Source organism: Leptopilina heterotoma, unplaced genomic scaffold (genome assembly GCF_015476425.1).
Source record: "Leptopilina heterotoma isolate Lh14 unplaced genomic scaffold, ASM1547642v1 Lhet_325, whole genome shotgun sequence".
Lineage (NCBI taxonomy): Eukaryota > Metazoa > Arthropoda > Insecta > Hymenoptera > Figitidae > Leptopilina > Leptopilina heterotoma.
In genome coordinates, this window is record NW_025111019.1 from 993,005 (window position 1) to 1,015,292 (window position 22,288).

Genomic DNA, 22,288 nt, shown 5'->3' on the forward strand with positions numbered 1-22,288 from the left:
AACTTTAATAAAAAAATTAATTTGTTATTAATTTTGATGTTAAATTTAATTTGTTTTTAAATATATATGAAAAATTACCTAAAAGGGCCTACTGTTCGGTCAGTAAATAAATAAATAAAAAAACTATAACGGCAGCCTTGCGGACAAAAAATATGAGAGATTCAGGTTAAAATTTTCTCACAGCTCACAGCATATTTCCTAATGTATAGGAAAATTTTTTTTTCATGGAAATTCAACCCTAAGGGTTCCACGGTCATTTTAAAGGGAACAAGAGAGCTGCCGACGCCACATCGATTCTAGATCTCACTAATATATATAGATATACACATACCTACTTAAAAGTTCAATGAACGAAAACCAATCACTTCTAAACATGTTTAGAATAAAAATTTTCAAGAATGGAACAAAATTCAAAAATTCCAACAATTTTCGATTCTGAATTATTGTGAGTAAAATTAAAAATTATACAATAGTTTACTTCATGCAGGGTACATGTCAAATATTTTAGAAAAATACACTTTCTTTGTGACGTATTTCAAAAATAATACTACTACTTAATAACAAAAGATACTAAAATAATTATTTTATTAAATAATTAAAATAATATATTATTATTATTAAATTTACAAATTTAAAAATTTTTAAATTATATAGTTAATTTTTAAAAAAGTATATAAAATTTTTATTGCTATATTTATGTTTTATTAAAAGGGAAAAATAATTTTTTTAACTGTTCCTTTTTACAGGAATGAAATTTCTAAAACAAATTGTGGAATAAAATATCCGAAAAATATTTTATCATGCTTGAAGTCTATGAATTTTTACAATCATTTGGAACTTTGCCCTCATTACTGTCCAGTGGGGAAAATTATTAAAATTTGCTCGGTAAGTTTACTTTATCCTTATTACTATTAATATTATTATTACTATTATTATTATTATTATTATTATTATTATTATTATTAATATTATTATAATTACCATTAATATTTTTCATTATTATTTTTATTATTATCATTACTATGTCCGATTTGCAAAATTCAATATGGCGTTAGATTTAAAAAAGAATTATGTATATACTACAGTAAATACGTTAATTTCCAAAAAAAACTCTTCCACCATTTTAAATTTTGCAAATCGGACTTTATATTCGTAATCAGCGACCCCGAAAACCCCCGAGTAACTATTTTCAAGTAAATTCAGTCAATTTTTAATTTTCATGTCCGCTATATTGGATCCGCCATTTTGAATTTTTAAAAACTGACAGTGGATTCATAATCAGCGACCTTGGAAACCCCCGAGTAACGAGTTTTAATCGAATTCGCGGAATTATAGAAAAATGTTCCGCCATATTGGATCCGCCATTTTGAATTTTGCAAATCGGACTTTATATTCATATTCAGCGACCCCAAAAACCCCCGAGTAACTATTTTCAAGTCAATTCATGCGATTTTTAATTTTCATGTCCGCCATATTCGATCCGCCATTTTGAATTTTAAAAAACTGACATCAAATTCGTATTCAGCGACCCCAAAAACCTCCGAGTAACGAGTTTCAAGCCAATTTCGCAGAATTTAAAAGGAAAATCTCCCAGACTACCCTAACATCTCCTAATCATTGCAAAAAGAGTATTTTTTTTGTTATTTTCAATTTCTAAAATTGCATATTTGTCAAAATAGAAAAATACGTAACAAATTATTTTCGATTCTCTACAAAATGCTCCAGGATAGAAGTCAATCCTAGCTTTAGATTTTTTATTCTTCCTAATATTATCTATTTTTAATAATCATACATAAAATTTCGCTGATTATAGACATCATCTGGAATTTCATCAATTTGGGTAGCAGCTAGTTCGCAAGTTCTACCAATAAACGGCGAGGCTCTCTACATTCTCAAGAGGAATTCGGAAATTTTAAAAAATGACTTTCCCCTCATTGGCTTTAGGGGAAAGAATTTCACCCGTCTCAATGTTCACATGTTCAAAATTGATGATATCTGCATTCACCGTACTGTTCACCAATTGGAAATTGGCGTGAAAATCTACTTTAAACATTGGGAGAAATGCTCTTTGCATTTGGTCGAAATTCCACGGGAAGGAATTAAAATTACTATTCGGGAACCAACGACACTAAAGTTATCAAGTGAAGGTTCAAAATTTGCAGAGTTTCCTAAAACAATGGAAGAAACAGAGTCGAAAGATTTTTTGGCAGCGTCATCGGCAGTAGCAGTATCATTATCATCATCATCATTATCATCATCATCATTATTATCATCAACAGCAGTAGCAACAACAACAACAACAAAAGCAGCATCATTATTTACATCATCATCAGCAGCAACAACAACAGCTAAAGAAGCATCATTAGCATCATCAAAAGCAGTAGTGACTGCATCATTATCATCGTCAGAAGCAGTAGTAACAGCATCATTATCATCAAAAGCAGTAGTATCAGAATCATTACCAACAATAAAAGAAGCAGCAGCAACTAAAGAAGCATCATTATCTTCAGTAACAACAACAGAAGCAGCAGTACTATTAGCATCATTATCATCGTCAGTAGCATCAAAAGCAGTAGTTACAGCATCATTATCATTATCAAAAGCAGTAGTTACATCATCAAAAGCAGTAGTAGCAGCATCATTATCATCGTCAACAGCAGCATCATCAAAAGCAGTAGTATCAGAATCATTACCAACAACAAAAGAAGCAGCAGCAACTAAAGAAGCATCATTATCTTCAGTAGCAACAACAGAACCAGCAAAAGTAGTAGCATCATTATCAACATCAAAAGCAGCAGTTACAGCATCATTATCATCATCAAAAGCAGTAGTAGCAGCATCATTATCATCGTCAACAGCAGCATCATCAAAAGCAGTAGTAGCAACATCATTATCATTGTCAGAAGCAGTATTAGCAGGATCACTATCATCATCAGAAGCAGTAGTAGCATCATTATCATCAGAAGCACCAAAAGTATTAGCAGCAGCATCTTTATCATCAGAAACAGTAAAAGTAGCAGTAGCATCATTATTACCAGCAGAAACAGATGCTACAACAGTAGCAGCCCCAACTTTCGGACTCAGTTCCAGTTCGAGTGAAAGTTCAATTTATTGCACCCGTGGCTCGACGTCGGACGAAATTACCACCGAAGAATCGTACGAAAATTTCGGTTTCGTCAATGAAGAATCGCTTTCTAACGAAGGACCCAAAAAAACCCTCCATGATCATTGTCACCATTGTCCAAACGAATCGAACCAAACAAACGAATCTTCCGAAACTGATTGTCCTGCAACTGAAACAGTTGGCGAACTAGATACAAACAATGTTCCCGCAACTCATTTCGGTATCAATCAAAAATCCTTTCGGATTCACAAAACAGAATCAAACACCCCAACAAATACAGTTTCGAAAAAACTATTCCCCAAAACTAAAAAGAATTCTAGCTCCAAATACAAAATTCTTTCCCAAACGGACGAAATAATTGCCAAAGTCGAAACCTACTTGGAGTCACAAGTGCCTATCCCCTATCAGAAATGTTACCCCCTATTAGAATCAGTGTCCGTTATGGAAAAAAGTCAACTCGATTTAGATTCACAAGTTCCTTGTTTAAATTACAATGCAAATGTGAAAAACGATCAAATACCAAATGACGAGATTCCTTGCTATGAAAATTGTTTACCATTTGAAAATTTGACAATGACGAGGTTTCATTTGATGAATGCGAATTTTATGCGAAAGACCGAATTAAAATTTCCCCAGTGGCCTGTTAATGATCTGACAAATTACAGTAGTGGCTCGTCAATGTCAAATGTGGAATTTTACTTTGGTGCTCACACCACACCGTCTTATGAGAACATTAAGGAGCGTTCGCAAGTCAATTCCGATGAGTTGTTAACAAAAATTTTTACATTCCTCTTTAGACAATTCGATTTTATGATTGTAATTCTCCTCTGTCTTTTGTTGTTGTTCATTTATTATATTTTAATTCACTATAAAGGAGACCAATGAGGAACAATTTTTAATTCTAAATTTTTATTTCTTAAGATGAACAAAAATTTTTAATTTTTTTAATTTTTTAAAAATTTTTTTATTTTATTTTTTTTTTGCTTTTATATAAATTTTTAATATAAATATCCGAAATATTTACGTATTTAAATAAATTTTTAAATATTTAAGAGTATTTAAATATTGAAATCAATTAAATATTTAAAAAAAAATTAAATGTTTCAATATTTAACATTTAAAAAAAATTTAATATTTCAATATTTAACAATATTTAAATAATATTTTACTATAAAAATAGCAAAATAAAAAAAAACCATGCGACAAATTCAACATTATTTTTAAAATTGTAACTTGTGATATATTATTTTCTCATTATATAAATATATAAGTTTCTAAAAAAAATACTTCATACTTTATTAATTAAATTATGTCATGTAAATTGATATAAATAAAAATTTTTTTAAAATTTAAATATTTAAATTTCTTTTTTAAAAAAAATTTCTAAATAAATGATTTCGTATGCAGTGTGTGTCAAAATATTATAAAGGACAATGTCAAAAGGGGGCCTAGGTTGTGACAAACCAACCATCCATTAAAAAGCAATTATCCAGCATCCCAACAACTAAAGTTAAGAAAAGAAAAATCCAGGGACGTGTCTAATGCACAAAAAACCCCTTTCTTATGAATATTTTCAAAAAAAATTTTTTTTTGATTTTACTTGTTTTTTAAAGAAAAGTGAAAAAATAGTTTAAAACCTAAATAAAAAAACATAAAATAAAATTAAAAAATCGTTTAAAACATAAATAAAAAAACATAAAATAAAATTAAAAAATCGAAAATAAAAATAAATAAATATATAATACAATAAATAAATAAAAAACAATAAAAAAAATAAATAAAAATAATCAAATAATGTTATAGTAATAATAATAATAATAATAATAATAATAATAATAATAATAACAATAATAATTTGTTATCGAAAGGACATAAATAACAGCATTTAGGTCTTTTTGTTAAGAAATAATTAAAAAACGGTTTTAACAAAAAGTAAATAATAATAACAGATAATAATACTAATAATGATAATATTAATAATAACAGAAGTAAAAAAAAAATAAATAAAATAATTATTTTAAAAAACTGAAAACATTTATTTTGCCCTATTATTTTTTTTTTCTATAGACAACGAATTTTAAAATAATTATTATAAAAAAATTTGTTTACGACGCTAAATTTAAAAATATTATATAAAAATTTTTTTAAATAAAAAATAAAAAAATGGGTTCTTACTTTAAAAGGCACTGAATTTTAAAATATTATGAAAATTTTTTAAAATATTATAAAAAATTTTTTAAATATTATAAAACATTGTTAAATAAATAAAAAAAAATGGGTTTTTACTCCAGAAGACGCTGAATTTTAAAATATAAATTTTTTTTTAAATATTATAAAACATTGTAAAAAAAATAAAAAAAAATGGGTTTTTACTTCAGAAGACGATGAATTTTAAAATAAATAAAAAAATTATTTCTTACTTCAAAAGACGTTGAATTTTAAAATATTAAAAAAAAATTTCTAAATATTATAAAACATTTTAAAATAAATAAAAAAATGGATTTATACTTCAGAAGACGCTGAATTTTAAAATATTAAAAAAAAAATTCTAAATATTATAAAACATTTTAAAATAAACAAAAAATGTGTTTTCACTTCAGAAGACGCCGAATTTTAAAATAAATAAAGAAAATAGGTTCTTACTTCAACGCAAAATTTTAAAATATTATAAAAAAATTTTAAAATAAATACAAAAAAATGAGTTTAAACTTCAAAGGACGCCGAATTTTAAAATATTAAAAAAAATTTTTTAAATAAATGAAAAAAAAATTCGTTTCCCCCTGAAATCTATAATTTTTGGTCAGGAATTTTTAAAAATGGTGCATGTGGTGTGTTTTTAGACGCCCCTAGAAAAATTGTTTGCGCGACCCTTGGGCTTGGGTTTTTGGCATTTGATGGCGTGGAGTCTATTTACAAAGGGGTTCCATTTTGGCCCGGAATAAAGTCATTAGTAGATCATAACATAGGATCCTCCATTTCGTTTTGAGACTTCGTAAGATGCAGTAGCTAGTGGCAATTCTTCTCTATTATAATATTCGACATCTTTGGGTAAGTACATTTTGTTTAATAATATTTTTTTCAATTTAATTTCCTTATTTTTAATAAAAAAAGATTAAAAAACATATTTACGATATTTTAAAGGTCCTCATGTATTTTAAAAACAAATTCAAATGTATAGGTACATTTTTTAAAATATTTAGGAGAAGCGTCAAAATAATATTATTGTGTAGGAAAAAATATATTCAGTGAAAATTTGAACAAAAATTTAAATTAAACTATTATATAATAATTATTATTATTTTACTTTTTTAATTTTTACTTTTTAAATGTCAATTTTTTTTTAAATTCTATTATTAATTACTTTATTTAAATCCAAAGTTAGAATACAAGATAATAACCTGATAATAACGTATTTGTATATTATTCGTTGAAAATTGAAAAAAATTTCTTGGCTTCAAATTCAAAAGAATTGAATTAATCTTGAAAATTGTTAAATTTGGTTTGATTTTATACAGAAAAACGAAAATATGGACTTTTTGCGACTTTACAATTACCTTGACGGTTCGTTTGCATCCGAAGATGAAGGCATTGGTGACAATCGTCTGCAGTGTTATATTGGAAAAATTTACGAAATTCGACAGGTAAATAATTGTTTTTTGTTATTAATTTTACGTTTTACATTTCGATTTATATTTTATATTTTTGAAAAACAAAAATCCATTATTGTATACACAAAAAAACAATAGAAAAGAAAATTTATCTATATGCCGAAAGATAAATCTCTGGCTCTGCTCTGGCTAATCAAAACAACGCTTGCGCGAAAGTTTAAAAAAGCCGTTAAAACATTACTTTTAAAAATAATTGAATTCTTATCATAAATATTGTTATTTATGCGAAAATAATTGAATTTTGCAAAGAATTTTATTAAAATGCCTCAAAATAATTTTGAATTTTCGATAATAATATTTTTTTTATCTTTAATAATTGAATTTTTTTTGGAGAATTTTACTAAAATCTAAAAAAATAATTGAATTATTCAAAAAAAGAAATTTTATTAAAATTGTATTCAAAATAATTAATTTCTTTCAAACAATTTTTGTTAAAATATTTGAAAATAATTGAATTTCTATGAAAAATTTTAATATTTTTTAAAAAAATTGAATTCTTTAAAAGAATTTTAAAAAAAAATTTTTTAAATTTTTTTTTAAATAATTGATTTTTTCGAGGAATTGAAATTAAATTTTTAAAAATAATTACATTTTTTGAGCAATTTCTGTAAAATTTTATTAAAAAAATCATTTAAATCCTACGATGAATTTTATTATTTATGAAAGTAATTGAATAGTTGCTAAGAATTCTATTAAAATTTTCAAAAAAAATTGAATTCCAGAGAAAAATTTTATTATTTTTAAAAATAAATAAATTGTTTGCGAAAAATGTCAATAAAATGTTTAAAAATAATTGAATTTCAGTGAAAAATTTTGTTACTTTTTGAAAATAATTGAATTCTTCATAAGAATTTTGTAAACATTGTTTTAAATAATTAATTTTTTCGAAATATATAATAAATATTATTATGATAATTTTATTTTAAATAATTGAATTCATCTAGAAAATTCTATTTGTGAAAATAATTGAATTTTTCGATTAATTAATTGAAAATACTATTTAAAATAATTGAAATTCTTCGATGAGTTTTATTATTTATGAAAATAGTTCAATACTTGCTTAGAATTTTTTCAAAATTAAAAAAAAAAATTTTTAATATTTTTAAAAAAAAATTCAATTATTTTCAAAAATTTTTAAAAATCTTTCGAAACAATTCAATTATATTTATAAATGTAGTAAAATTCATTGCCAAAATTCAATTATTTTCAAAAACAAGTTCAGAAAAAAGAATATTTAATTTTTTTCTTAATCTCGTTATAAAATTTTTCAAAAGAATTCAAATTATTTTCTAAAATTTTAATAAATCTTTCGAAACAATTTAATTATATTTTAAAATAGTAAAATTGTTGGCAAAAATTCAATTATTTTCAAAAAAAAAAATTCCATGAAGAAATTTAATTTTTAAAAATTTTTAATATCGGTTTTCAAAAAAATTCTATTATTTTATAAAATTTCAATATAAATCCATCGAAATTTTTATACAATTCAATTATATTTATAAATAGTAAAATTCTTTATAAAAATTCAATTATTTTTAAAAATTTTAATAAAATTCTTGTCAAAATTTCAATTATTTTCAAAAATTTTAATAAAATTCTTGTCAAAATTTCAATTATTTTCAAAAACTTTTCTCAATTCAATCAAATTTTTTTTTTTTTTAAGGGCATTTGAACCATGATGACGTCACAGCCTTAAAACACATGCTTTGCAGAACCTATGACGTCATAATGGTTCAAATGCCCTTAAGAGATTCAATTATTTTTAATACAATTTTAATATTATTTCTCCAAAAATAAAATTATTCTTAAAATTTGTCAGAAGAATTTGCATTATTTAAAAATTTGTTGATAAAATTCTTTTCAAGAATTCAATTATTTTAAATACAATTTTAATAAACTTTCTCAAGATTCAAATATTTAAAAAAAAATTTTAATGAAATTCTTCGAGAGAATTCAATTTTTTTCAAAAACTTTGATAAAAATCTTTAAATACAATATTTAAATTATTGTCATCACAATTTTAATTAAATTTGTTGAAATATTTTAATTTTTTTTTAAAGTTCGTAAGAAAATTCTTCAAAATAAATCAATTCTTCTCAAAAAATTTTAATAAAAAATTATTTCAAGAATTCAATTATTTTCAAAAGCTGTAATAAAAATTCTAGTCAAGAATTCAATTTATTTTCAAAAAATTTAATAAAATTCTTGTCAAAATTTCAATTATTTTCAAAAAAATAGTCAAATTTTCTCAATTCGATCAAAAAAAATTTTTTTTTACAGAGATTCAATTATTTTTAATACAATTTTAATCTAATTTCTTCAAAAATAAAACTATTGTTAAAAATTTTCTTAACCCTTTCAATTCAGTGTCACTGACGCCTATTTTTTTTTATTTTAATTCACTTGAAATTGGTTGCTCGGATTTTTTCAAGGTCAATAAGTACTATTTCGATGTTTGAATGTTTCATACTTTTAACTAAAAATTAGGTAGATTTAATTTAAAAAAAAAATTAACATTTAAATTTTTTTTTTTTTTTTTTTTATTGCAACATTTTTTAAATTGATTGAATTGAAATAATGAAAATAATTTTTGAAAAAGTTACAGTAGCAATATTTATAATATAAAATAATGATTATATCACTCGGTCATTTTCAATTATTTATAAAACATGAAGATATCGATTGCTCCGAGTCGAAGACTCGGAGTGATCGATATCTTCATGTTTTATAACAATTTTTTTTTAAATTGTTTAATTTCAAAAAGGTTTATTTAAGAATATTTATTTCTGTGAAAAAATAATAATCATTAATGAACTATTTATCATTAATTAATTATTTATTTTAAAAAGAAGCAATAGAACATTTTTCTGAGTAATAATTTTCAAAACCGAGTGGTGTGAGAATATTTTTTAAGTCAAGATGTTTACTCAATAGTAAAAAATTGAAATTTAAAAAAAAAATTTTTTTTAAAAAAATTTTTTTTTTTTTAAAATTAAAAAAAAAATTTTTTTTTTAAATTAAAAAACATTAGAAAAAAAAATTTATGAATGTTTGAAACTAAAGAAACTTCTGTTCCCGAACAGGTAACGGAAGAAAAGCGTTTACTTTTGATAAAATCCTTGGAATTAGAAGACACTGTTCCAAACGATGCAAATCTCTACATTCGGGTCGACGACAATATCCTCAACATTGGCCAAGTTGCCTACAGTTGGATCACAAAGGACGCGGAGGCAATTCACCGAACCGAGAGTATCTACATGAATTCATCAACTCGCAATTTGATATCAATCGGAATGGACGTGTTCGCCGATGACGTACCATGTTCACCGACGAGAATCGAGAAAGAAAGCTTCGACGATATGATGTACGATACGCCACATTCCCTTCAATTGGAACGCGACGCTAATCCGTTTGAATTTCATTCGCCTTTGTGGCGTCCCAATAATCCCGAACCTCATGACGAACCAAATTACGAGGATTTTGACTTTAGTCTCAATGTTGGATCGTTAGCACTCTATGAGAGAATGGAACGCGATGCATTTTTTGATAATAGTGAATCGCTTTTATCTCAACTGGCTTTGCCAGCTTTTCTGCCAGATTCAGAGCCAGGTTTATTGTCTGATTCTTTGCCGGATACAGAGCCAGGTTTATTGGCGGATTCAGAGCCAGATTCTTCGCCAGCTTTTTTGCCAGATTCAGAGCCAGTTTCTTTGACAAATTCAGGGGCAGTTTCTTTGCCAAATTCAGGGCCAGTTTTTTTGCCAAATTCAGAACCAGATTCTTTGGAAAATTTAGAGCCAGAGGCCGCAATGGTGATAGAAATGTCGGAATCGTCGGATGAAGATGAACCATCGTCGTCGTCGACGCCGGTTTCATCGCCAACTTATTCTGGATCAGGTGCGGCAAGGACGACCGCTAGGGAACCAAAGGCTGTTAAACCTGTACCATTATCGTTGTCCATATCATTCTCGTCATTAGCTTTAGGAAGATTGGGACCATTGCCATTAAGATCAATATCACCAACATTAAGATTAGCACCATCAACATCAAGATCGGTACCATCGACATCGAGATCAGTACCATCAACATCATCATCAGTACCATCGACATCAAGATCGGTACCATCGAGATCAGTACCATCAACATCATCATCAGTACCATCAACATCAAGATCGGTACCATCGAGATCAGTACCATCAACATCATCATCAGTACCATCAACATCAAGATCAGTACCATCATCATCATCATCATCATTACCACCATCATCATCTTCGGCAGGAGCATCAGGATCGTCAAGAAGAAGATTCGATTAAAAACAATATCACAACCTTGCTCACAACTACTACGACGAATTTTGATATTTTTCGAAACCGCCAACGAGGAACAGTAATTTTTTAATTGCAACTTAACAAACAAAATTCTTTATTCCGTTTTATAAACTTTATAAATTTTATAAATTTTATGAATTTTATAAATTTTATGAATTTTATAAATTTTATGAATTTTATAAATTTTATGAATTTTATAAATTTTATGAATTTTATAAATTTTATAAATTTTATGAATTTTATAAATTTTATAAATTGTTCCTAACGTTCCTAACGTTCGTCCGACACGACGCTCGTTCCAAGTTATTAACATTGGAAGGTTCGAATATTAATTAAATTTTAATATTAGTTTCAATATCATAACAAATCATTTAGATTTCATTCTCATGGCAATTTTTTTTTTTAATTTTTCTCAACAGATTTATTATTAATGCGCAATAATTGGTTTAGAAATTATTTTTTCGAAGCTAGCACTTCGAGAAATTTTTTAGAAAATATTTTTTCGATGTTGTCACTTCGAGAAATTTTAGAAATTATTATTTACGATTTTTATTTTTAGCTTATTTCTTATTGCATTATATTAACTTCTACATAATATTTTATGTGAAGAGAAACGCAAACTTGTTAAATATCTATGTTTCATTATTAATAGAAAAAAAAATAAATTTATACTATTTTAATTTTCGAACCATTTTTTTAATTATATTTGTCCCGTGAATATTAACGGAATATTTTTTTTAAATTTTTTATCGTACAAAAAAAACACCTGGGAGAAAGTTAATAAAAATTATTAAGAAACGTGGCAATTTTTGAAAAATTTAGATTCATATTAAAAAGCGAATTTACATTCTCTAGTTTTAATTTTATTCATTTGCGAATTACAAAATTTTTTTATTTTCAAATATGAATTTTTGAATAATATCAGATTCAAACTTTTAAAAAATTCAATTTTTAACTAATAAAAAAATTTTAATAGAATTTCACAAACGAATAAAAAAAAATTAAAAATTTTAATAAAACCTTCGATACAATACAATTATTTTTTTAAATTTAGTAAAATCTTTGAAAAAATTGAATTATTTTCAATTTTCAATAAAATTTCACGAAAAAATTCAATTTTTTTTTCCTTAATTCGTTAAAAAAATATTTCAAAAGAATTAAATTATTTTCTAAAAATTTTAAAAATTCTTCGAAACGATTCAAATATTTTTATATTAAATAGTAAAATTCTTTGTAAAAATTCAATTATTTTTAATACAATTTCAATAAAATGTCATGAAAAAATTCAATATTTATACAAAATTTTTAATAATATTTTTCAAAAAATTTTAATTGTTTTCTAAAATTTTAATAAAATTCTTCGAATCAATTTAATTATATTTACAAATAAAGTAAAATTATTTGCAACAATTTAATTATTTTCGAAAAATAATTCATTACAGAATTCAATTTTTAAAAATTTTTAATAATATTTTTCAAAAAAATTCAATTATTCTCTAAAATTTTAATAAATTCGTTGAAACAATTCAATTATATTTATAAATATAGTAAAATTCTTTGTAAAAATTTAATTATTTTCAAAAAGAAATTTCATGAAGAATTCAATTTTAAAAAATTTAGAATATTTATAAAAAAAAATTCAATTACTTTCCAAAATTTCATAAATGAATTCAATTTTTAAAACATTTAAATATTTTTAAAAAATTCAATTATTTTCTAAAATTTTAATAAATCCTTCGAAACAATTCAATTATATTTATAAATAGAAAAATTATTTTCAAAAAGAAATTTCATGAAGGAATTCAGTTTTACAAAATTTTAATAATATTTTTCAAATAAAATTTAATTATGTTCAAAAAGAAATTTTGTGAAAGAATTTAATTTTTAAAAATTTATAATATTTATCAAAAAAATTCAATTATTTTCTAAAATTTTAATAAATTCGTCGAAACAAATTAAATTATATTTATAAATAGTAGAATTTTTTGTAAAAATTCAATTATTTTCAAAAAAATTTCATGAAAAAATTCTATTTTAAAAATTTTTTAATATTTTTTAAAATAAAATTCAATTATTTTTAAAAATTTTAATAAATCCTTTAAAACAATTCAATTATATTTATAAATAGTAAAATTCTTTGCAAAAATTCAATTATTTTCAAAAAAATTTCATGAAATAATTTTATTTTTAAAATTTTTTAATAATATTTTTTAAAATAAAATTCACTTATTTTTAAAAATTTTAATAAATCCTTTAAAACAATTCAATTATATTTATAAATAACAAAATTCTTTGAAAAAATTAAATTATTTAAAAAAAAAATTATATAAAAGAATTTAATTTTTAATATAATATATTTTTAAAAAATTCAATTATTTTCTAAAATTTTAATAAGTTTGTTGAAACAATTCAATTATATTTATAAATTGTAAAATTCTTTGTAAAAATTGAATTATTTTTAAAAAAATTTCATAAAAGAATTCAATTTTTTAAATTTTTTAATATTTTTTAAAAAAATTCAATTATTTTCAAAAAAATTTTATGAAAGTATTCAATTTTAAAAATTTTTTAATAATATTTTTTAAAAAATTCAATTATTTTTAAAAATTTAAATAAATTCTTTAAAACAATTCAATTATATTTATAAATAATGAAATTCTTTAAAGGAACTCTATTATTGTAAAATTTTTTGATAAATCATTTATCTAATTGAATTAATTGTTTAAAATTTTTAAATAAAAAAAAATGTTTTTCTTTTCTTTTTATTCCGAGAGGCAGCCATAGACTAATACAGATACCGTAGATCGGAAAGTCAATGTACAAAAAAATACAGGGTTGGGCAGTCGGATATATAAATTTCCCCTCTACAAAAATCACTAGCTTCTTGGGGGGAAAACGAAAATTCCCCACAAGCGCCATCTGACGACACTAAAAATCAACTATAATCAATTTTTTCCTTTTTGACACGTCAAGAAATAATTCCCAAAATAATACAATTATACATTTTCCCCGAAAAATGATAACAGGAGGATAAGTGTGGAGAAAAAATCCCATTTTCCAAATTTACCAATCTGTCACAGTTCGTGTGTATGTGTGTGCTCAATGTTCAAAATAAAATGACGAATTTAATTGATAGCCACGTTGTAAAAACTATAAAAATTTTGCAAATCTTTCTAATATCTAAAAGGTTATAAAAAAAACCATATTTTTATAATAGAAAAAAATAGTGCGCGTGCAAAATGTGACTTTTTAAAATTTTTCAATAAACATTAAATAAGAAAAAAAGATTTTGTACCTGGGGGGAGAGTGAGAGAGAGTGTTTTTCTGACATATTGTGAAAAAAAAGAGACAAAGATGCCAAATTTAAAAATGTTACCGAGAAATTCAAAAATTGTGGCACTATGTTCGGCGGCGAATTTTATTAATGCCGCCGATCGGGTTATTATGCCAATTGCCATTGTTCCAATGTCACACGAATTCCGCTGGAATCTCCATTGGCAAGGATGGATTCATTCTGCATTTGCATTTGGTTACTTCACCAGTCAGGCAAATGAATTTCTTTTTTTATTAAAAATAAATTTTAATTTAAATATTGCCCAATATTGCCATATTTTCAAATTACTTTTTTTATTACTATTTTTGATAACCTTTTTATTACTATTTAATTTTTTTAATTTACTGTAAATTCAAGTCGATTTTTTGTAAAAAAAAAATATTTTTGTCAACATAACCTCAAAATTCCGATTTTTTTTATTTTCCATTTTTTTAAGGGGGGGACTTTGACTACATTTTTAACTATATTAAGAAAATGATTTAAATCTTCAATAAAATTAGTTTTATTGTAATTTTTAAAAAGGAAATCAATAGTCAGAAAATAAAATCGGTCAAAAAAATATTCTGACTCTTTTTTGGATTTTTATTTTTCTTTCAAATTGATAAAAAAAATAATAAAAAAAAATAAATATGTGAAAAATATGTTTTTATATTTACAAAAAAATTGCTGAATGAAAAAAAAGATTTTTATTATTTGTGAAGCATTTTTTTTTAACATTATTTTTAGGTTCAAAATGCTTAAAAAACCATTGTTATTGAATTTTTTTTATATAGAAATTCACTTGTTTATTTTTCTAACTAATTTAAAATAATAATTTTTTTTTAAATAAAAAGTAATTTTGTAGGAAATATATTTTTATATTCACAAAAAAATTGCCGAATGCAAAAAAAAGATTTTTTAAAAAATTTTTGAAGCATTTTTTTAAAAAAAATTGTTTTTAGGTTGAAAATTCTAAAAAAAACCATTGTTATTAAATTTTCTATTGTATGGAAATTTACTTGTTTATTTTTTTAACTAATTTCAAATAATTTTTTAAAATAAAAAGTATAAAATAAAAATAAGAGAAAATTATGAAATTGTGAATATAAAAACATTTTCTACAAAATTAGGAATGGATTTAAAAATCTATGAATTTATAAGAAAAATGAAAATCCAAAAAGAGTCAAAATATTTCCCCTCTAAAAATTACAAAAAATAATAATTTTTACTTTTGGTCGAAAATTGACTTTTATTGCTAATTTCTATTTTTATAAAAATGTTGATAAAATGTCTTTATCAAAAAAAAGAAAGAAAAAATAAAGCACTAAAAAAATGTACAAATAAAAAATACTTTATTGACCATTTAATTCCATGTACGGGAAAAAAAGAACTTTTAAAGTCGCTGTAATATTTTCTGACTCATTTTACTTATTACTAAATTCCTTGCACAAAGAAATTTACATTAAAAAAATATTTTAAAAAATAATTGAATAATAAAAATAATTTCTTGCTACTTAGGTTCAAAAATACGACCCTCCCTTTTTTTTAAAACAAAAAAAAAGATTTTTTTAAAAATTAATTTTTAATGAATTTAATTTTTTTTCAAATAGATAATTGGAGCCAGTACAGCGAATCGTTTTGGTTGTAAAACCGTTTTGATGGCAGCCGTTTTACTCTGGTCAATTAGTACAATTATTACTCCACTTTTAGCTGAATCTGTTACGTTACTCGTAATTTGCCGAGTGATTCTCGGCCTTGGAGAAGGTTTAGGTTCGTAAAGAAAAGAGAAAAAGAAATTATATAATAATAGCAATGTTGTAGTAATACAATTATTTTTTTTATAAAATAAAATAGAAAACTGTTGTTTAAAAATATAATTTTACATTAATTTTTATTCTATTTTTCTATCTACTAATTTTCTACTATTTCCCTAACTTTTATTACTATTTACTATTATTTACTATTTTTTCTAATTTTCTACTATTTTAAAAATTTTTATTTCTATTTACTATTTTTCCAAATTTTTACACTATTTTCCTAATTTTTCTTACTATTTACTATTATTTACTATTTTTTTCTAATTTTATACTATTTTTTAAATTTTTATTATTTTTACTATTATTTACTATTTTTCCTAATTTTCTACTATTTTTATTATTTTTACTAGTATTTGCTATCTTTTCTAATTTTCTACTATTTTTATTACTATTTACTATTATTTACTATTTTTTCAAATTTTTCTATTTCTTTTTCTGTCTACTAATTGTACAAATTTTCTACTATTTTTCACTATTACTTTTTCTGCACAATTTGAAAAAATATTTTTTACTGTCTTTTCCCGTTTATTTTTGTAAATAAATAAATATTAAGTATAAAATATAAAAATAATACAAAAATAAATAAATAGTATAAAAAATTTTTTCTCTGGAATTTTAGGTTTGTCTGTAATAAAATAAGGAATATTTTTTTTGCTAATATTTTTGATATCCATTCCAAATAGGGAATATTTTATTTTTTAGCTATTTAGTATATTTGATATCCATTCCAAATAAGGAATATTATTTTCACTTACTTTTGTATTTTTGATATCCATTCCAAATAAGGAATATTTTTTTCTACTAATATTTTTTATATCCATTCCAAATAAGGAATATTTTTTTATTAATATTTTTGATATTCATTTTTTTTTGTTTAAAAAAAATAGAAAACTATTGTATAAAAATATAATTTTCTACTAATAAACAGTATAAAAATATAATTTTCTACTGATAAACAGTATAAAAAAAATTTTTTTTGTAATTTTTTAGGTTTGCCTGTAATTTTTCATTTATTTGCTCACAATGTTCCTGTGGAAGAGAGATCGAGGGCTTTCGGTTTCCTCATGGCAGCCGGTACCGTAGGTCAAGTTGTCGCCTCAGTCGTAAGTATTTAAAAAAATAAAAACAAGAAAATTTTTTACGTTTTTCTAAAAATTGATAAAAAAAATTACAGTTGTGTCCTAATGTGTCGTGGCAAACGGGTTTCTATCTCTTTGGCTCATTTGGAATAATTTGGACTTTTTTGTGGTTAATTATGTACCACGAGACGAACGGTCAGGACGAAATTCCACTATTTATACCTAAGGTATTATTATTAATTTTTATAGTATTAATCAACTTTTTTTTTTTTATAAAGTAAAGGACGAAATACAGAATTTTTTTTAAAAATATGTTTTCGGGTAAATTGTATAAAAATTTTGTAATAATTCCATTTTATAATGTAAATATTCTTTAAAAATTCGTTATTTAGAAAAATATTTGAATTTTTCCAAAGAATTTCATCAAAATTTATGAAAATAATTTGTTTCGAAAAATTTTATTATATACAAAGAAAAATTAAATTCTTTCGATATATTTTATTATTTACGAAAATATTCGAATAGAATTTTATTAATTAATCAATTTTTGAAAATAATTGAATTTTCGCAAGCAATATGTTCTTTTTTGTTTTTAAAGGTATCACAAAATCGAAGTCCTCGATGGACGGAATTCATAGTTCATTGGCCGCTTTGGTCTCTGTATATCGCACATTTTGCAATGAATTGGAGTAATTATATAATAATGCAATGGCTACCGACTTATTTATCGAAAAATCTCTCAGCGAATGAGAAGAGCATCAGTCTTACTGCCTTACCCTATATTGTTAACTCCCTCGTCGGTATAGGTAAAGAATTTTATTATTATTATTATTATTTATTTTTAATTCTTAAGAATTTTTAATATTATTTATTATTATATTAATTATTATTATTACTATTTTTATATTAGTGATCATTTAATCGTGAATTTTTCTATAAACTATTGAAAAAAAAAATTTGGTCGTGAGGTCTAAGGGACCAATTTTAATATTCATTATTAGCGTTCGAATCCCGGTCGATACAATTTTTTTTCACAATATTATTATTATTATATTTTTTTATGATTATTAATATTATTATTTTTTTTATTATTTATTATTATTATTTTATAAATTCTTATTTTAAACTTTTTCAGTTGCCGGTTATGGTGCTGATAATCTCATTAAAAAACGATGGCAAATTCTAAGCGTTCGAAGGCTAATGACAAATATCGGCTTAATTGGACCGGGAGCATTTCTTCTTGCCTTTTGTACAGTTGATAATCTTCTTTTGGCAGTAATGTAAGTATTTTATTTTTTATTAACGCGCTCTTCGCAGTTTAAATTTTTTTCCCATGTATAAACAAAAAATGCAATTCTATTTTGAAAATTAATTCTTTCAGATTTATTTCCATTTCCATGGGTCTATGCGCGTGTAATTCTTCCGGACATTTGAGCAATCACGCGGAAGTTGCACCCAATCACGCGGGAATGACTTTTGCCATTTCAAACACAATAGTGAGTTTTATTATTCAAAACACTAAATTTAATTAATTAATTAATTAATTAATTTTAATTTTTTTTTAATTTAAAAAAATTTTTTTTTTATAATTAATTAATTTATTATTTTTATTTATTTATTATTTTGTGTTTGATTTCATAGGCGACGATTCCCGGCATTTTGTGCGGACCCTTAACAGCCGAACTAGTGACAGCGTCGCACGGTCGTTGGATGCCCGTTTTCGTATTGGCGGCGGCGATTAATTTCACCGGGGCAATTATTTACCAAAGTCACAGTTCAGCCCAGGCCGTATTGTGATATTCGGAAAATGATGATAATTATTTTTACTAAAAAAAACAATCATATCGTGTGCGAGAAAAAAATTGACTGTGAATGCTAATTTATATTGATGACTTAGAAATTTATTTTCCAGAGTTATAATTAAATTATTGCGAATGAGATATAAATAATATTCTGTAAAGATGAATGTATATATATAAATAATACAAAATGTCAAATTTTAACTATTATCAAGTATAACGTACGTGTGGCAATTTAATTTCTTAATATGAAACTTGACGAAAGTGAAAATAATGTTAGTAATTTTTTTTTTATAAATATACAAATTATTTTATACTATATATAATTTAATAATAGTCTAAAGAAACATTTTTTGTAAATATTTTAGTTATTTAATTATTGAAAAGGAATTTAAGTACAATCAAAACAAAAATCTTTGATATTATAAATATTGTATACATTTATATATAAAAGTACTTTTTTATATTTTTTTATAAAATTTATATTTTTAGTAATAAATATAATTAATGTTTTATATTTTTTCTAATTTTACTTTTTATCTCAACTTTTAAAAACTTTTGTGTAACTATTAAATTATTATGAACATCTTATAGAGTATATAAAAATATATTTATTGGACCCGCATTTTTGAAAATTTTTTAACCTATATGTAAATAACCTAAATGAAATATTAATATATTTCATTTATTTTTGTATAGTTTTATATAGTTCATATATTTTTATTATTATTATTATTATCTCAAAGGGGAACCTATTCAACTTTTGTCAGCGGTTTATTATTATTGTTAATATTTTTGATATCCATTTTAAATAAGGAATATTATTTTTATTGCCTTATATTAAAAATAATTGAATTTATGCCGAAGATTTTTATTATTTATGAAAATAATTAAAATCCTACACTGAGAATTTTATTATTTTCGAAAATAATTGAATTTTTTCGGAAAATTTATATAAATAATTGAGTTTTTGCAAATAATTGAATTCTTTTGAATGGATTTTAATTTTTAAAATAATTGCATTCTTGCGAAGAGTTTTAATTAAATTTTTAGAAATAATTGAATTTATTCGAAGTTTTTTATTATTCACAAAAATAATTGAATTCTTTCGAAAATTTTTAATTTAAAAATAATTGAGTACTTGCGAACAGTTTTAATTCAATATAAAAAAATTGATTTTATGCAAAGTTTCTTTATTATTTATAAAAATAATTGAAATCCTACGAAGAATTTTATTATTTTCAAAAATAATTGAATTTTTTCCAGAAAATTGATGAAAATATTTGAATTTTTACAAATAATTGAATATACTTTTGGAGAATTTTAATTAAATTGTATTCTTTTCAAATTTGAATTTCTTTTCAAATAATTGAATTCTTGCGAAAGATTTTAATTGAATTTTTTGAAATAATTGAATTCTTGCGACGAATTTTAATTAAAATTCTGAAAATATGTAATTGAATTTTTCTAAAGAATTTTATGACTTATAAAAATAAGTGAATTCTTTAAAAAATTTAAAAGTTATTGAATTTTGCCTTGAAATTTTATTATTTAACAAAATAATTGAATTCTTTCGAGAAATTTTTCTTAAAATTATATTAAAAATCATTTAATTTATGCAAAGATTTTTATTATTTATGAAAATAATTGAAATTCTACGAAGAATTTTATTATTTTCGAAAATAATTGAATTTTTTAAAGAAATTTGATGAAAATATTTGAATTTTAATTAAATTTTTAAAAATAATTGAATTCTTGAGATGAATTTTATTAGAATTTTTAAAAATAATTGAATTTTTCTCAAGAATTTCATAATTTATAATAATAATTGAATTCTTGTGCAGAACTTTATTCTTTTCGAAAATAATTGAATTTTTTCGAGAAAATTTATGAAAATATTTGATTTTTTTTTGCAAATAATTGAATTCCTTTCAAGGATTTTAATTAAATTTTTAAAAATAATTGAATTCTTGACATGAGTTTTATTAGAATTTTTGTAAATAATTGAATTTTTCCCAAGAATCTAATAATTTATCAAAATAATTGAATTCTTGTCAAGAGCTTTATTCTTTTCGAAAATAATTGAATTTTTTCAAGAAAATTAATGAAAATATTTTATTTTTTACAAATAATTAAATTATTTTGAAGGATTTTAATTAAATTTAAAAAAAATAATTGAATTTCTTCGAGAAATTTTATTATGTACAAAAATAATTGAATTCTTGGGAGGAATTTAAATTAAAATTTTGAAAAATATTGAAATTGTTTTTAGTAGTTTCATCATTTATAAAAATAATTGAATTCTTGAGAAGGATTTTTATTAAAAATTTGAAAATATTTGAATTTTCTCAAGAAATGTTATTATTTATGAAAATATTTGAATTTTTCAAAGAATTTTAATTAAATTTTTAAAAATAATTGAATTCCCATAAGAAATTGATTATTTGTGAAAATAATTTAATTCTTGAGGACTTTATTAAAATTTTGAAAATAGTTGTATTAGAAATAATAGAATTTATTATTATTTTTTATATCCATTCCAAATAAGGAATATTATTTTTATTGCCTTCTTAGTATTTTTGATATCCATTCCAAATAAGGAATATTATTTTTGTTGACATTTTAGTATTTTTGATATCCATTCCAAATAAGGAATATTATTTGTTTTATCATTATTGTTGTTGTCAGTATTTTTGATATCCATTCCAAATAAGGAATATTATTTTTATTGACATTTTAGTATTTTTGATATCCATTCCAAATAAGGAATATTATTTTTATTGCCTTTTTAGTATTTTTGATATCCATTCCAAATAAGGAATATTATTTTTATTGCCTTTTTAGTATTTTTGATATCCATTCCAAATAAGGAATATTTTTCTCCATAGTCCAAAGTAGAAAATCTGCAAAAATTCAGACACCTAGTATTATTATTTTATTTATTTTATTTCCATATTTTATTTATTTACTAATTTATTTAATTAATTAATTTTATATGCCCGCGAATTCGCGAAAAATATTGTTTATATATAAAAAATACAATGTGTACTGTACAAAAGATAACAAGAATAATAATGTTTTCTCTCGGTCCACGCGAGATGCCACTGAGAGCACGACTTCCGGCAATTGCCTTTTTTTTAAAGTTCCAAATGAGGAG

General features: G+C 22.8%; 3 protein-coding genes across 3 annotated transcripts; all 3 read left to right on the top strand.

The window, feature by feature from the left end:
* Positions 1 to 279: 279 nt before the first annotated feature.
* Positions 280 to 4,045, top strand: LOC122504905. Its single transcript, XM_043616233.1, has 3 exons — positions 280 to 445; positions 747 to 885; positions 1,814 to 4,045. The coding sequence occupies exons 1-3, from the start codon at positions 399 to 401 to the stop codon at positions 4,007 to 4,009; spliced, it is 2,382 nt and encodes a 793-aa protein (XP_043472168.1). The 5' UTR covers positions 280 to 398; the 3' UTR covers positions 4,010 to 4,045.
* A 1,989-nt stretch (positions 4,046 to 6,034) lies between these two features.
* LOC122504910 (protein MTL1-like) lies at positions 6,035 to 11,711 on the top strand. Its single transcript, XM_043616242.1, has 3 exons — positions 6,035 to 6,172; positions 6,640 to 6,765; positions 9,876 to 11,711. Exons 2-3 carry the CDS (start codon positions 6,652 to 6,654, stop codon positions 11,106 to 11,108), a joined length of 1,347 nt encoding a protein of 448 aa, XP_043472177.1. The 5' UTR covers positions 6,035 to 6,172; positions 6,640 to 6,651; the 3' UTR covers positions 11,109 to 11,711.
* A 2,360-nt stretch (positions 11,712 to 14,071) lies between these two features.
* Positions 14,072 to 19,646, top strand: LOC122504885 (sodium-dependent phosphate transport protein 1, chloroplastic-like). Its single transcript, XM_043616210.1, has 8 exons — positions 14,072 to 14,669; positions 16,047 to 16,206; positions 17,244 to 17,356; positions 17,428 to 17,559; positions 17,931 to 18,138; positions 18,468 to 18,612; positions 18,714 to 18,828; positions 18,974 to 19,646. The coding sequence occupies exons 1-8, from the start codon at positions 14,478 to 14,480 to the stop codon at positions 19,127 to 19,129; spliced, it is 1,221 nt and encodes a 406-aa protein (XP_043472145.1). The 5' UTR covers positions 14,072 to 14,477; the 3' UTR covers positions 19,130 to 19,646.
* The last annotated feature ends 2,642 nt before the right edge of the window (positions 19,647 to 22,288 follow it).